General features: G+C 55.8%; 2 protein-coding genes across 2 annotated transcripts; both read right to left on the bottom strand.

Moving 5' to 3' along the window:
* Positions 1-4,599: 4,599 nt before the first annotated feature.
* H1-8 (H1.8 linker histone) lies at positions 4,600-6,057 on the bottom strand. Its single transcript, XM_066195696.1, has 5 exons — positions 5,991-6,057; positions 5,540-5,802; positions 5,337-5,460; positions 5,203-5,258; positions 4,600-5,124 (listed from the first exon to the last, which is right to left on the bottom strand). Exons 1-5 carry the CDS (start codon positions 6,004-6,006, stop codon positions 4,729-4,731), a joined length of 855 nt encoding a protein of 284 aa, XP_066051793.1. The 5' UTR covers positions 6,007-6,057; the 3' UTR covers positions 4,600-4,728.
* Positions 6,058-8,411: 2,354 nt separating this feature from the next.
* Positions 8,412-11,585, bottom strand: RHO (rhodopsin). Its single transcript, XM_066195102.1, has 5 exons — positions 10,864-11,585; positions 9,784-9,952; positions 9,505-9,670; positions 9,033-9,272; positions 8,412-8,605 (listed from the first exon to the last, which is right to left on the bottom strand). The coding sequence occupies exons 1-5, from the start codon at positions 11,222-11,224 to the stop codon at positions 8,486-8,488; spliced, it is 1,056 nt and encodes a 351-aa protein (XP_066051199.1). The 5' UTR covers positions 11,225-11,585; the 3' UTR covers positions 8,412-8,485.
* Between the last annotated feature and the right edge of the window lie 226 nt (positions 11,586-11,811).

Genomic DNA, 11,811 nt, shown 5'->3' with positions numbered 1-11,811 from the left:
CCGAGTGCAGTTCCTGCCGAGCACACGGGGAGGACACACGGGGAGGACACCTGCACAGACGAGTTTGGCACATGCAAGACACACCACGTGTGGGGTCAGCAGCCCAGTGAGAAGAGCTTTGCACCCCTCGGGGCTCCCCACACCTCTCCCACAGCCAGTGCCACAGTTCCTTCCCAGACCAGGCACGGGAGGGGACAATTGCCCGACGCCGTGCACACGAGGAGCAGTGACCGCACAGCAGCCCTGGCCAGGCACCCTCACCCGTCAGTGCCTCCCTGCACTGCCACACTCGAGTCTGCAGCTTCAGCACGCGACGCCAGCCGTGGCCCAGGGCCCTCAATAACCATGGCATCGCTGAATCTTCCCCCTCCCTAATAAAAGCTCCGCTTTCCAGACACCAGAGGGATTTTCTTCTTCCACTAGGAAGTCGAGTCTTTGCAAAGCTAAATCCAGCCAATAAATTATTTGGCCTCTCCCAGAGCAAGAGAGGTTTGCATTTCACACCGGGTGGCTGGTGAGAGGGAGGACGCAGCCCCTGCCTGGCGCTCCTGGGGATATTGCCACACGGGCGAGGGGAGCTCTGCGAGGCCACCCCCGTCTGAGAATGCAGAGAACTCTGCCCAGTTACTGCTGCCACGTTCCCCACCCTGCCCCTGGGGAGACACGAGTTCCCGTTCCATTAAAGATGGATCAACACAGTCCAGGCTGAAGTTTAAGAGAAGTCAGTTTGCTCAGCTCTTGCTTAAGCCCCAAAGCAAGGCCAGGAGCCTTGGAGGGCAATGGCAAGGCCAGTTGCAGATTAGCAAAATCCTCTTTAGAAAGACTTTTACTTCCACTTATTTTCTCCCACCCAGGAGGACTTGTAACCCTTTACACGATCAGCGTGACCTTCAGAAGGGCTCTGCTCCGGGCAGAGCAAGAGAAATTCAGGCAATTTAAGCTACTGAATGGAAGTGTGATACACTGACCCACTGCAGCTCACAGGACAAGTTTGTAGGTTGGAACTGTGCCACAGACTGGTAATTAGAGCACGAGCTGTGCTGGAGGCCACAGTTACACCCCAAACTTGGTTTTTGAGCCCTGACACCTCTATCTTCCTCTTACAATAGTTAAAGCACAGGCTGCTTCACCTCTGCTGGGAGATGTTGTGACAGGCAGAAGAATGAAATAAGTGATGTGAATAAAGAATTGGCTTTTCCCACACGGAGATAAAGGAGTCCCGGCTGATTTATTACAGCGCCCGATGAGCCGAGGGGAGCGCGGGAGGCGCCGGCCGAGCCTGGCCCGGGAAAGGCGGGACCGAACCGGGACCGGGAACACACGAAGGGCCGGGAAAAGGAGCCGGGACCGAACCGGGACCCGGGACACGGGATACACAAAGCCGGGAAAAGGAGCCGGGACCGAACCGGGACCCGGGACACGGGATACACAAAGCCGGGAAAAGGAGCCGGGACCGAACCTGGACCCGGGACACGGGATACACAAAGCTGGGAACGACCAGCGCGCAGAGAAAGGAAATTAAAGGAAATTAAAGCAGCGAATCCACAAAGGCTCCGCCTACAGCCGGCCCCGGGACGGCCCAAAATACACAAAATACACAAAATATCCAAAATACACCCAGAGAAGAACCGGGCGGGAGCGGGACCCGAGCGGGGAGAGCACGGGGACAGAAACAAACACAGAAACACTCCGAGAATCAAACAGAAACAAGCACAGGAACAAGCACAGACACACACAGAGCTCCCGGGACCCACAAACGCTCTGCGGGCGCCGAGCGCGGAGAGCGCGGCCGAAAGGAATCCGGGAAAATGCGGATCGCGCCCCGCGGAGCGTCACCGCGCCCCGCCGCGCACACACTCCGCCGAGCAAAGTCACCAATGCCGGGATCAGAATCGTGCCCAGCGAGCGCTTACAACAGCGGCAAAAGACGGGAAAGGGCCCGTTTCAGCGATGACACGCGTGCGGGCACTCAGTCGCTACGACAGGGTACTTCACTAGCAATCCCTTAAAAAAGGACAATCTGCTGCAGGGAGCCGGCCCCCGCGGGCCGCGGAGACTCTCGCTCTCGGTCTCCCGTGTCTGCAGGGCCGCGTCCGTTCCCTGTGCCCACGCACGGTGGGTAAGTGACCTTTCAGTGCCGCTTTCCACGGTGAAAGGACAATTAACACTAATTAACACCGACTGCGTGCCGCTGCAACGTGCTTCCGGCGGGAACCCGTGTCCCCAGGGCGCGGGGTTCCGCCTCCCGCTCCGCGGTGGCCGCCGTGGCGGGCGGTGGCCGCGGTGGCCGCGGGGCCGCGGGGGCGGGCGGTGGCCGCGGCAGCTCCGCCCCGGTGAGTTTTATCCTCCAGAAAATCCCCGAGCCCCGGTCGGTTCGCCGCCCCATGCGGAACGCGCGAGCTCTGCAGACGGCAGGACCCGGAGCACATTTCCTGCATCACAGGTTCTGCCCGGAGCCCGCAGCTCCCTCCCGGAGCTCTCATAACTAAATTACTTACAAGTTTAATATGCTTGTTGTGACTTTCATCCCTCCAGTACACCATCGGGCTTACCGGTTGTTCACGTTTTCGTTTTGTTTTTGTGTTAATAACAGTAGATTAAGCTACATCTTGTCAAATCTATAACTTTTCAGGGAACTCATTTGCGGTTATGTTTGGCGAAGGTCCAATAATACAATGCTCTGTTACCTTCTGTTAAGCTGAGCAAGGCTAAGCTCTGTTAATTTTGTAAATTTCACGTCTGCTAAGTTTCAGTATTAAGTTTAGACAATGTTTTATTCCTGCTTTATATAGATCACAGTTGTATTCAGCATTAATAATGATTAACTTTGAGTTTTTGTAAGAATACCTTCTGTTTTACTGAGGTAATAATTGAGCTACATTTTATTAATATAAAGTTCTTTTGGGGGCAGAGTTCTATCGAGTTAGTTTTGTTAAGCTTTATCACTGTCAGGATTCATTTATACCAGGTTTGAGTGTTATTCAGTCTGAGTTACTATAGCTTTTACCAGTTAGTTGTTCAGTGTTTTCTTTTGTTTCATTTTACTGTTTGAATGAATGTTTGGAATATATGATCCCAACTTTTTCAGATTGTTACGACTGACATAAAAAAGATCATTAAACCTAAATCCCAATTCCGTGTACGACAGCAACGCCTAATTGATTCATTCACTTAAAGAGAAGATATGCATGTGTTTTTATCATCAACAGGTTGAAAGTAGTCATCTCTTCATTTGGTCAGACATCCATTGCCTCTGAGAAAATGAAGCCCAGTGAGAAATTACTTCAGCACCACCCAGCCTTTGTAACCAGAACAGGAGCAAAAGCGCGACTGCCAGAGCAGGGCCGCGTCTGGGGACTTAAGGGGGAAACCTGGAAACCAAGGCCTCATGTCATCATCATGGTGCAGTGTTCCTAGCAACCTTCTTCAGCTATTCCCTGTTCCAGGATTCCAGAAAGACATTCAGTGATCTCAAAGAACAGTATTTCCAGCTAATGGACTTTCTCCTGACTCTCAACTATTTGGACTTTGAAACAGTGGTCATTTATCTCAATTTCCCCTAGAGACATTGGACGTGATTTTTATTTTTCTCATGCTGTGAGACCCTGTGTCAGTGACATGATTGGATTGAATAAGTTTTGTTGATTGCAATCTGTTTTTTGTGTATCTTGTCTCATATTTAATAGATAACCAGTAATAGCCTTAGTAAGATGCAAACTGTTTTAACATCGGAACATACGAGCTTTCTTCAATTAATTAAAAAGGGGGAAATGTTGTGACAGGTAGAAGAATTATAAAAGAAAGGCCTCATGAGATCAGGCCTGCTCTATTAAATGAACAGCTGGCCTGTCATCTCTTCTAAGTATAGTTAAACAATTGGCAAGTTCCCATGTGAGAACAATCTTGGTATGAAAGGTTCCTTAACACGACAGCCTATTCTGAGGCAGAAAAATAAGTGCATTGGTGTGAAAAATAAGATCTGTTCCATGAGAACCCAGAAGGGAAAAAATGTGAACAACCTGAATCTTAGCACATACACACAAATCACCTTCTGACCAAAAAATGAAGTGGCAAGAAAACTCCCAGCCAGTGCTACCAGCTACCAGCACACACAAGGTGTGTGAACACGGTGTAAAATAAGTGACGTGAGAAAAGATTTGGCTTTTCCCACATGAAGAAAATGGAGTCCCAGCTGACTTATTACAATAGGGAGACGCCTGCCCGTGGCACACACCCAGAGCTGCCCTGGTGCTCCAGTAATCCCGGCTCAGCCAGGCTCAGCACAAGGGCAGCCTGGACACCTCACAGGCTGTGGGCACCACAGTTCCACAGCAGCACCGGCCAAGCCTGAGCTCCTCTGTTCCTGGGGATGTCACCATGCTGCGTCCCACGATCCCTGCCCATCACCTGGCACACACACAGCCCCCAAACCCAGCAGCGCCTTGGCACCGCAGCTGGGGACACGTGGGGACAGAGAGAGCACCTCTCCACCAGGGCAGGCAGCATCAGCTCACCACAATGCCCTGCAGGTTGACGGCAGGGCTGAGGGATTTTGGCACTGAGAGGTGGAAGCCCAGGGACAGGGACCCACAACAGTCATGCCGTTCCATGAAGCAAATAAAGAGGCTTTATTAGGATGAGGTGAACACAGAGTTAAAACCCGTCCTAGGGACTGAAACCAGCCCAGAGCCCAAGGGCCTGGGGCCAGCTGAAGGAGGGCTTAGCTCCCTATGGAGCCTTTCTGTCTGCTGCCATGAGGGCTGCCTTCTTCACCCTGGCCTTCCCCTGCCCAGCTCCTGGAGTCACCCGGGGCTTCTTTGCCTGATCTTGACCTCCCTGTGCCTTGGGGGCGCCCCGCTGTGCCCCCTTGGGCACCTTCGCCTTGCTCTTTGCCCTGGGGGCCTTTCGGGGCCCCTCCAGCCCAGCACTTCCAGAGCTGTCGCTGTCGCTGCTTCCTGCATTCTCAGCAGCCTGAGCTGTGCTGTGTCCTTTTCGGGGCGCCTGGCGGTGGCTGGCGGCTTTTGGGGGCCCTGAGGGCCCCGAGCCACGAGCCTGGGGCTGGTCCGCACTTGGGGGATGCTTTGCTCTCCGGCTCTTGGGCTTCTCTGCTGCTCGTGGCTGGGCCTGGAGGGAAGAGAAGAGAGCACCTCAGGGTGTTGCTCTGCCCTGAGCCACCCAACCCCACTGCTGGCCCCGACTCACCTCCACGGGCTTTTTCTTTGGCTGCCTGGTGGCTGTTGGCTGCTGCTTGGTGGCACCTGTGGGAGGAGGGCAGCAGGTGAGCCCAGGTGGGGCCGGGCAGCGTGAGCTTGTTCACTGCACCAGCAGCCCCTTACCTCGCTGTCGTGCTCCTGCCGCGGGGGCCTTGGTGGTCCCTTTCTGTCCTGGCTTTGGGGCCTGTTCCAGGTCAGGATCCGCCTGGCTCAGCTTCTGCTTCTGCTGTGGTTTCTTGCGTGCCAGCTGTAGGTGAGAGAGGGGTGTCACCGGGGCCGGGCAGCACCCCCGTCCCCAGCCCTGTGCTCCAGCAGCCCTTGCTCACCTTGAAGGTGCCAGTGGCCCCCACAGCAGAAGAGTTGTGGGGCCGCACCAGGTCCCCGCAGCTCAGGCCCTTGCTCAGCGCCTGCTTCAGCTGGTACTTGAGGCGGATGGGGTCCACCGTGGGGTACTGGGCCAGGATGAAACGCTTGATGGCAACCACGGAGGCACCCTTCTTCTCATCGTGGGCCCGCAGCGCCTCCCTGACCATGTGCAGGGTTGGGGGGTGCCGGGTCTGACGGCGCTGGGCTGTGCCGGCAGCTTTGGCTGTGGGAAGAGGGACCACTTGGGACTGGAGCCCAGTCCCGAGACATTCACAGCCCTAGCAGCCTCAAAGCCCCCAGAAGCCAAGCAGCCACAACCCTGCTCATCCCTGCAGCCCCCAGGAACCACAGCCCAGGGCCTGAGCCAAGCTCCAGCTCTGAGGGACCCCACAGCACTTGCAGACCCCTTACCTAGCTGAGGCTCCATGGCAGTACACAAATACAGGCAGCTCTACCCACAGCACCACAAATCCCACTACCACGCCCAGCTCACCTCCATCCAATTTATCCGATGAGCAGCCTGGCTGCAGGTGCTGGTTGGCAGCTGCTAATTGCTGTGGTGGGAGCCCTGGTGAAAGCCAGGCTCTGGAAGTTGAAGGCCCTTTTGCCAAGGCTCTGTGAGGGGCTGGAGGGAGAAGGGGCACACCTCAGCAGAGGGTTTGGAGAAGGATGAGATGGGGCGTGTGCAGGGTGATTGCCCTGAACAGGCAGACTAAAGGTGTCCGCCTGCTGCTGGGCGGGCGCTGGGGTGCTGGGATTGCAGCTTGCTGACAGCTGTGGGGTGCACAGGGAACCAGCCCAGAGCACGGGGCCCACAGACCCGTGGCCAGCGTGAAGGTGGGATGTGCTGTCCCCCCTACCAGGCACGGCCTCACGAGGACTGGGACTCTGATAATGGTGGTGGGGGGGGAAAGATTCCACTAGTGAGAGGGGGAGAATGAAGAGCTGCTTGGTTCTGCTTGGAGCTGAGGCAGGAGAAGCAACTCTGCCCCGATATCCCCAGGTGCCACAGGCAGGACAACAATTTTCCCCACCCACTGAATCCCATGTTCAGGGGAGAGCACTCCCAGCCTGGACATGGGCAGCCACGTCACTTCCGTGACCCCTCAGTGCAGGCACCTGTGCTTGTGAGGAGAGCCTGAGTAAAACACCAGTGCCCTCCTCCCCCCCATCCCAGCCCCAGCCTTTTTATTGCTTCATTTCCAGTCCATTTCTGAACTCCCCAGGAAGGGGGCAGTGGGGGCACAGGAGAGCTGCTGGGGCTGGGTACATTTCCTCATCCTGGATCCATCCATCACCTCTCTGGTAGCTCTGTGATGCCTCTGGCACCTGGCTGAGCTGGCAGGAGGGTCCCAAACCCTTGCTTGCCCCTAGCACCAGCAGCAGCAGCCAGGTGGCACAGTGTGGGGACAGCCTGCGGGCTGGGGGCCAGGCCTTGTGCCAGGGCTGGTCCTCCCCGGGCGGGAGAACCACGGTGCCAGGCATCACCTCACTCCTGTGGGGCACAGCCTCACGGACACGAAGTAAACACTGAATCCTTCCTCCTCTTCCCTCCAAAACCACCTCCCAGATTTGAAGTACATGAATCAGACATCAGCCTAAACACTGAATTATTCATAAAACTCTAATCTTTAGATTTCACTGAATATGCAGAAGTATCAATAAAAAAAATAATGAGAGAATTGTACTTGCAAATTGCTCTTTATTAAGGGTTTAACTCGCATGGGCTCTATCCGTTCCCTATTAGTCCTTGCAAAGCTGCATAGGATTAGAAATCAGAGAGGATAATAACGTACAAAAATAGTTTCAAATGTTGATAACACTGAACAGCAAGAAAAACATCTTATTTGTATAACTGAACTAAAAATAAAAATGAAGAACACTGCTACAATTGCAATATGCCATCTTGTAGTGCTCGGAGCATATGTCGGCACGCTGAGCCATATGCTGCTGGGTCCTGCCTGCTGCGGCGTGGGGGGAGATCAGCCTGTGCCCAGCAAGCCTCAGCAGCACCAGGGCTGCCCAAAACCTCCTGCTGGGCCCAGGCCAGGCTGACCACGGCCGGCACGGGGAGGGGCACGGGCTAGCTGGCTGGGGGCTTGGCCCTAGGGGGCCAGAGATGCCAAGGGAACAGAGGTAGGATGCGGGGAAGGAAGGGGTGCTGGGGGTCGTGGAGCGGGGCTGCTGCTGAGGGTGCAAGCTCCATCCGTGTGCTGCTGCAGCCGTGCTGGAGGACTGAGCACAGAGCTGCCCCGCAGTGCCGCGGCCACACGCGGTGCTGGCAGGGCCCTCCCTGCCACCTGCCTGCCAGGCAGGACCCTGCACCGGTATCTGTCCCAGCCCCTGGAGGAATCACAGTGTCTCCCAGGACTTCTGGCAGATGGGGCAGGGCCAGAGCGGGGAGCAGCTGGCAGAGCCGGGGCACTTTGCAGCAGCCAAACCTGCTCTGGGCAGACAGAGCGTGATGGGGCTGAGCGACGGGGCAGCACTGGCTAGGATCCATCTCCGGCAAAAGAGCCAGAAAGTGACCCCAGCTCTGGCCCTGGCAGCAGATGCAGAACGTGCCCTGGCTGGGCTGTCAGGGTGGGCAGAGGGAGGCAAGGACAGCTCTGCCACGGCCCAGGCACGGCAGAGCTCTCCAACCCAGTCTGCACTCAGAGAAGGGACATGAGCTCTCAGCGAGTCAACAGAAATACACGGATTTACGCCAGAGGAGCTAAGCCTTTGCATTTTAATTACAAAACGTGTGTACACATTTTCAGCCCTGTTCCCAGGGTTCCTAGTGCCTGAGCGAGGAGCCTGCCCCACAGGGCCTTGGCCACAGTGGAGCAGGGACAGGTGGTGGTGGTGGGGCCAAGTCTGTGCTCCCGGGGTGGCACCCCAGGGCCCGGCTGCTCCCTTGGGCCCTATGCAGGAGAGACCTGGCTGGTGGAGACGGAGGAGGTCTCTGTCTTGCCAGCAGATGTGTCCTCGTCACCCAGTGGGTTCTTGCCACAGCAGAGGGTTGTGATCATGCAGTTACGGAACTGGGAGAGAGGGAAGCCCGGGGTGAGCCAGATAGACACCGTGCAGCTCCAGCTGCAGAGCCGTCTTTGAGCCCAGCAAAGCTGCTTGGAAGCCCCCAGTACTGTGGTACAGGAGGAATTATGCCTACATGGAGTCTCCTGCCCCGCTGTCTGCTGCCCACCCATCTACTGCCAGCCCTGCCTGCTCCAGTCCTGGCGACTCCACCAACCCAGCACCTGCATTATTTCAGGTGGAATGGCCTTGCATTTGCGAGATTTATGCAGCGCCAAGCATGAGCTGCACAGGCAGTTTCCCATGTGCCGGGACTAGATCTCCTGGAAGCAAATCCCCACTCCAGACCACTGGCAGCTCGAGATGCCGCAGCTCTCTGCCAGCTGTCATAAAGAGAAACACGAAAGAGAAGTTTCCTGGCGCCCTGCCAGTTACCTGTTTGTTCATTACGATGTAGATGACGGGGTTGTAGATGGCCGAGCTCTTGGCAAAGAATGCCGGGATGGTCATGAAGATGGGCCCGAAGTCCGAGCCCTGGTTGGTGAAGATGTAGAAGGCGACGCTGGCGTAGGGGAGCCAGCAGACCAGGAAGGAGATGACCATGATGATGACCATGCGAGTCACTTCTTTCTCTGCCTTCTGGGTGGTGGCAGACTCCTGCTGCTGGGCGGCAGCCTGCGGGCAGAAGGGAACGGAAATGGGATGAGCCAGCGCGCGCTGCACCGGTAGGGACACGGGGTCAGGACTACGGGAGTCAAGCTGCACATCTGAAGTTGGCTATTTCCCTCTTCAGGGGCGGCCAGGCTGGCCCCTGGAGGGCCCTCCCTGACACCACTCTTGAGGCCGGTGTGGGCCCCCTCCCTGCCCTGGGGACGGGGTAGCCCTGTGGGCCACTGTGGGTACCCACCTCCTTGACAGTGCAAACCAGGTTCCCGTAGCAGAAGAAGATGATCATCAGCGGGATCATGAAGTGAACCACAAACATGTAGATGACGAAAGATTCATTGTTGACCTCTGGCTTCAGGGTGTAATAGTCGATCCCGCACGAGCACTGCATGCCCTCGGGGATGTACCTGCAAGGTGAGCCCAGCAGGTGGGCACCCAGCAGAGGAGGCTGGCTGGAAGCCACAGCTGGGCCACCAGCCAGGCTCCCACACCCCTGACACCGGGTCAGCGCCTTCCCTACCTGGACCAGCCGAAGACTGGGGGAGCTGCACAGGCCAAGGCCATGACCCAGGTGAAGGCGACGCCCATGATGGCGTGGTTCTCCCCGAAGCGGAAGTTGCTCATGGGCTTGCAGACCACCACGTATCTTTCGATAGCCAGGACCACCAGCGACCAGAGAGCAATTTCACCTGCACCAGGGAGAGGGACAGAAAGGGACACAGGGACTTTGAGCAACAGGAAAAGAAAAACACCCTGATGGCAGCATGAGGCTTCCTCAGACTGATGTTCCTGAGGACAACCCCTGGCAGCAGCTTGATCTCTGCCAAGGGTTCAGAAAGATAAATGGAGAACGATCAAGGGCAGATGTGGTAGGACAGTGTGAGAAGACCCCCTCTCACTGTACTGCTGACCCACAGGAACCACTTTGCTGCAATGTTTTGAGATTCATGGCTGATCCCACCATTCATCCCAGACAGCACCTGCACCTGCAAGCCTGTGGTCACACTCTGCAGCAAGTGCCCATCACCCCAGGACTTCCCCTCACTACCCACAGCTTCCCAGGAAACTTGTGCCACAAGGGCCAAACCAATACAACTGTAGCTGTGGCTGAAAGCTGAGCCAAATGGAGGAGAAGGGCATTTCCAGACACACAATTTCTGTTCAACATCTGTTTGGATCCATACCAGACTGGCATGGGGAGAGGAGCCAGCTCTGCTTGCCTGTACCGCCATGCAGCCCACCAGAGCCGATGGCAGATTCAGCCCCGCAAAATGGGAGGAACACAATTGTCATCTCTTGAGTCAGAAAGTGAGCCAAGGAGATGTGCAAATCTCACAACCGCAAAATATGGTGTTGGCTGCTTTTCATTGCTGCACCATGGTTCTCAGGACACTGAGCAGGTGGTTCCCAAAATAAAGGTTTGTTTTTTAAAGCGTCACTTGTCACTTTCTTCAGCTCCTACCCAGAAACATGGCAAAGCAGCAGGTCAAGGACATTACAGGTACCATGTTTTTCCAAGATCATCTGTGTGTTTTCCCTCCCACTCCCACAATCTGGGGGAATTCCTGACAGAAGACATTTGAATATTTGGAAAACTTACCGCCCAGTGTGGCGAAGAAGCCTTCGAGGTAGCACCCTGTTACTCCAAAGACAAAGTACCCGTGCATGGAGGTGTACATAGTGGTTGTGAAGCCTCCAAATATCATGAAGAGGTTGGCAAACGCCAGGTTCAGAAGGATGTAGTTCAGAGGTGTCCGGAGCTTCTTGTGCTGCACGGTGACGTAGAGCGTGAGGAAGTTGATGGGGAAGCCGAGCAGGATCAACATGAACATGTAGGCAGCCAGCACCGAGAACTTCCAGGGCTCAGCCAGGTAATACTGGGGGTACTCAAAGGGGCTCCGCACCACCCCGCTCTTGTTGGACATGGGCACGTAGAAGTCTTGGCCTTCCGTCCCGTTCATGGTTGCAGTTTGTGAGGCCTTTTTTGCTCTTACTCTGGGAGTTTTTCTGTGCAAGGGGGAAATTGCCTCTGAAATGGAGCTCCTGACGCGTGTCAGCCTTCACTGTCACCCCAAGGAGAACCAGTTACACTCTCCTCCACAGGGCACCTCTTATAAAGTGCCCCCCAAGGTAAGCTCCAGGCACTGGTGTCAGCACGATTAGGGTTTAGAGAATTATTAATCATAATCATCCCAGGGTAATTGGCTTTCCTGGGAAGGTGTTAAGGTGACACCAGTTTCTGGCCAGCGCTGTCATTGTTGGAGACCACAGCTCATGGTCACATATCCAGAGATAGCTCTGCACTGCACCATTCATTTGCAGGGGCTCAAGGCAGGCAGCAGCTCCCTTGCACAGCCTTGCTCTTCCTTTCCCTTCCCCGCTAACAGGAGGGACATGTGTGGTTCAAACCCCAGGGTTTGGGGGCTGCAAATGGTGGCCAGGCTGGGCAGGTGTGGTGTGGTCTGCCCACTGGAGAGCCATCCCCACATACTGCCAATCCCTGTGGGAGGCTGCAGAAGGCAGCGTGGCCAAACCTTCTTCTGCATGC

The sequence above is a fragment of the Chamaea fasciata genome, unplaced genomic scaffold (genome assembly GCF_029207755.1).
Source record: "Chamaea fasciata isolate MVZ Bird 193981 ecotype frontalis unplaced genomic scaffold, bChaFas1.0.hap1 SCAF_13, whole genome shotgun sequence".
In the NCBI taxonomy this organism is placed as follows: Eukaryota; Metazoa; Chordata; class Aves; order Passeriformes; family Sylviidae; genus Chamaea; species Chamaea fasciata.
Note: the sequence above shows the minus strand (reverse complement) of the source record. Positions and strands in the feature narration are given on the sequence as shown.

What these genes read in the sequence shown, in the direction of transcription:
- H1-8 (XM_066195696.1), bottom strand. An exon ending in GGGCCACTGGCACCTTCAAG is followed by an intron (nt 5,461 to 5,539) that starts GTGAGCAAGGGC and finishes TCTCACCTACAG; the next exon opens with CTGGCACGCAAGAAACCACA. An exon ending in GGCAGGAGCACGACAGCGAG is followed by an intron (nt 5,259 to 5,336) that starts GTAAGGGGCTGC and finishes CTCCTCCCACAG; the next exon opens with GTGCCACCAAGCAGCAGCCA.
- RHO (XM_066195102.1), bottom strand. Translation starts at nt 11,224, where the DNA reads ATGAACGGGACGGAAGGCCAAGACTTCTACGTGCCCATGTCCAACAAG. An exon ending in TGGTTTGCACTGTCAAGGAG is followed by an intron (nt 9,273 to 9,504) that starts GTGGGTACCCAC and finishes TTCTGCCCGCAG; the next exon opens with GCTGCCGCCCAGCAGCAGGA. An exon ending in ACATCGTAATGAACAAACAG is followed by an intron (nt 8,606 to 9,032) that starts GTAACTGGCAGG and finishes CCTCTCTCCCAG; the next exon opens with TTCCGTAACTGCATGATCAC.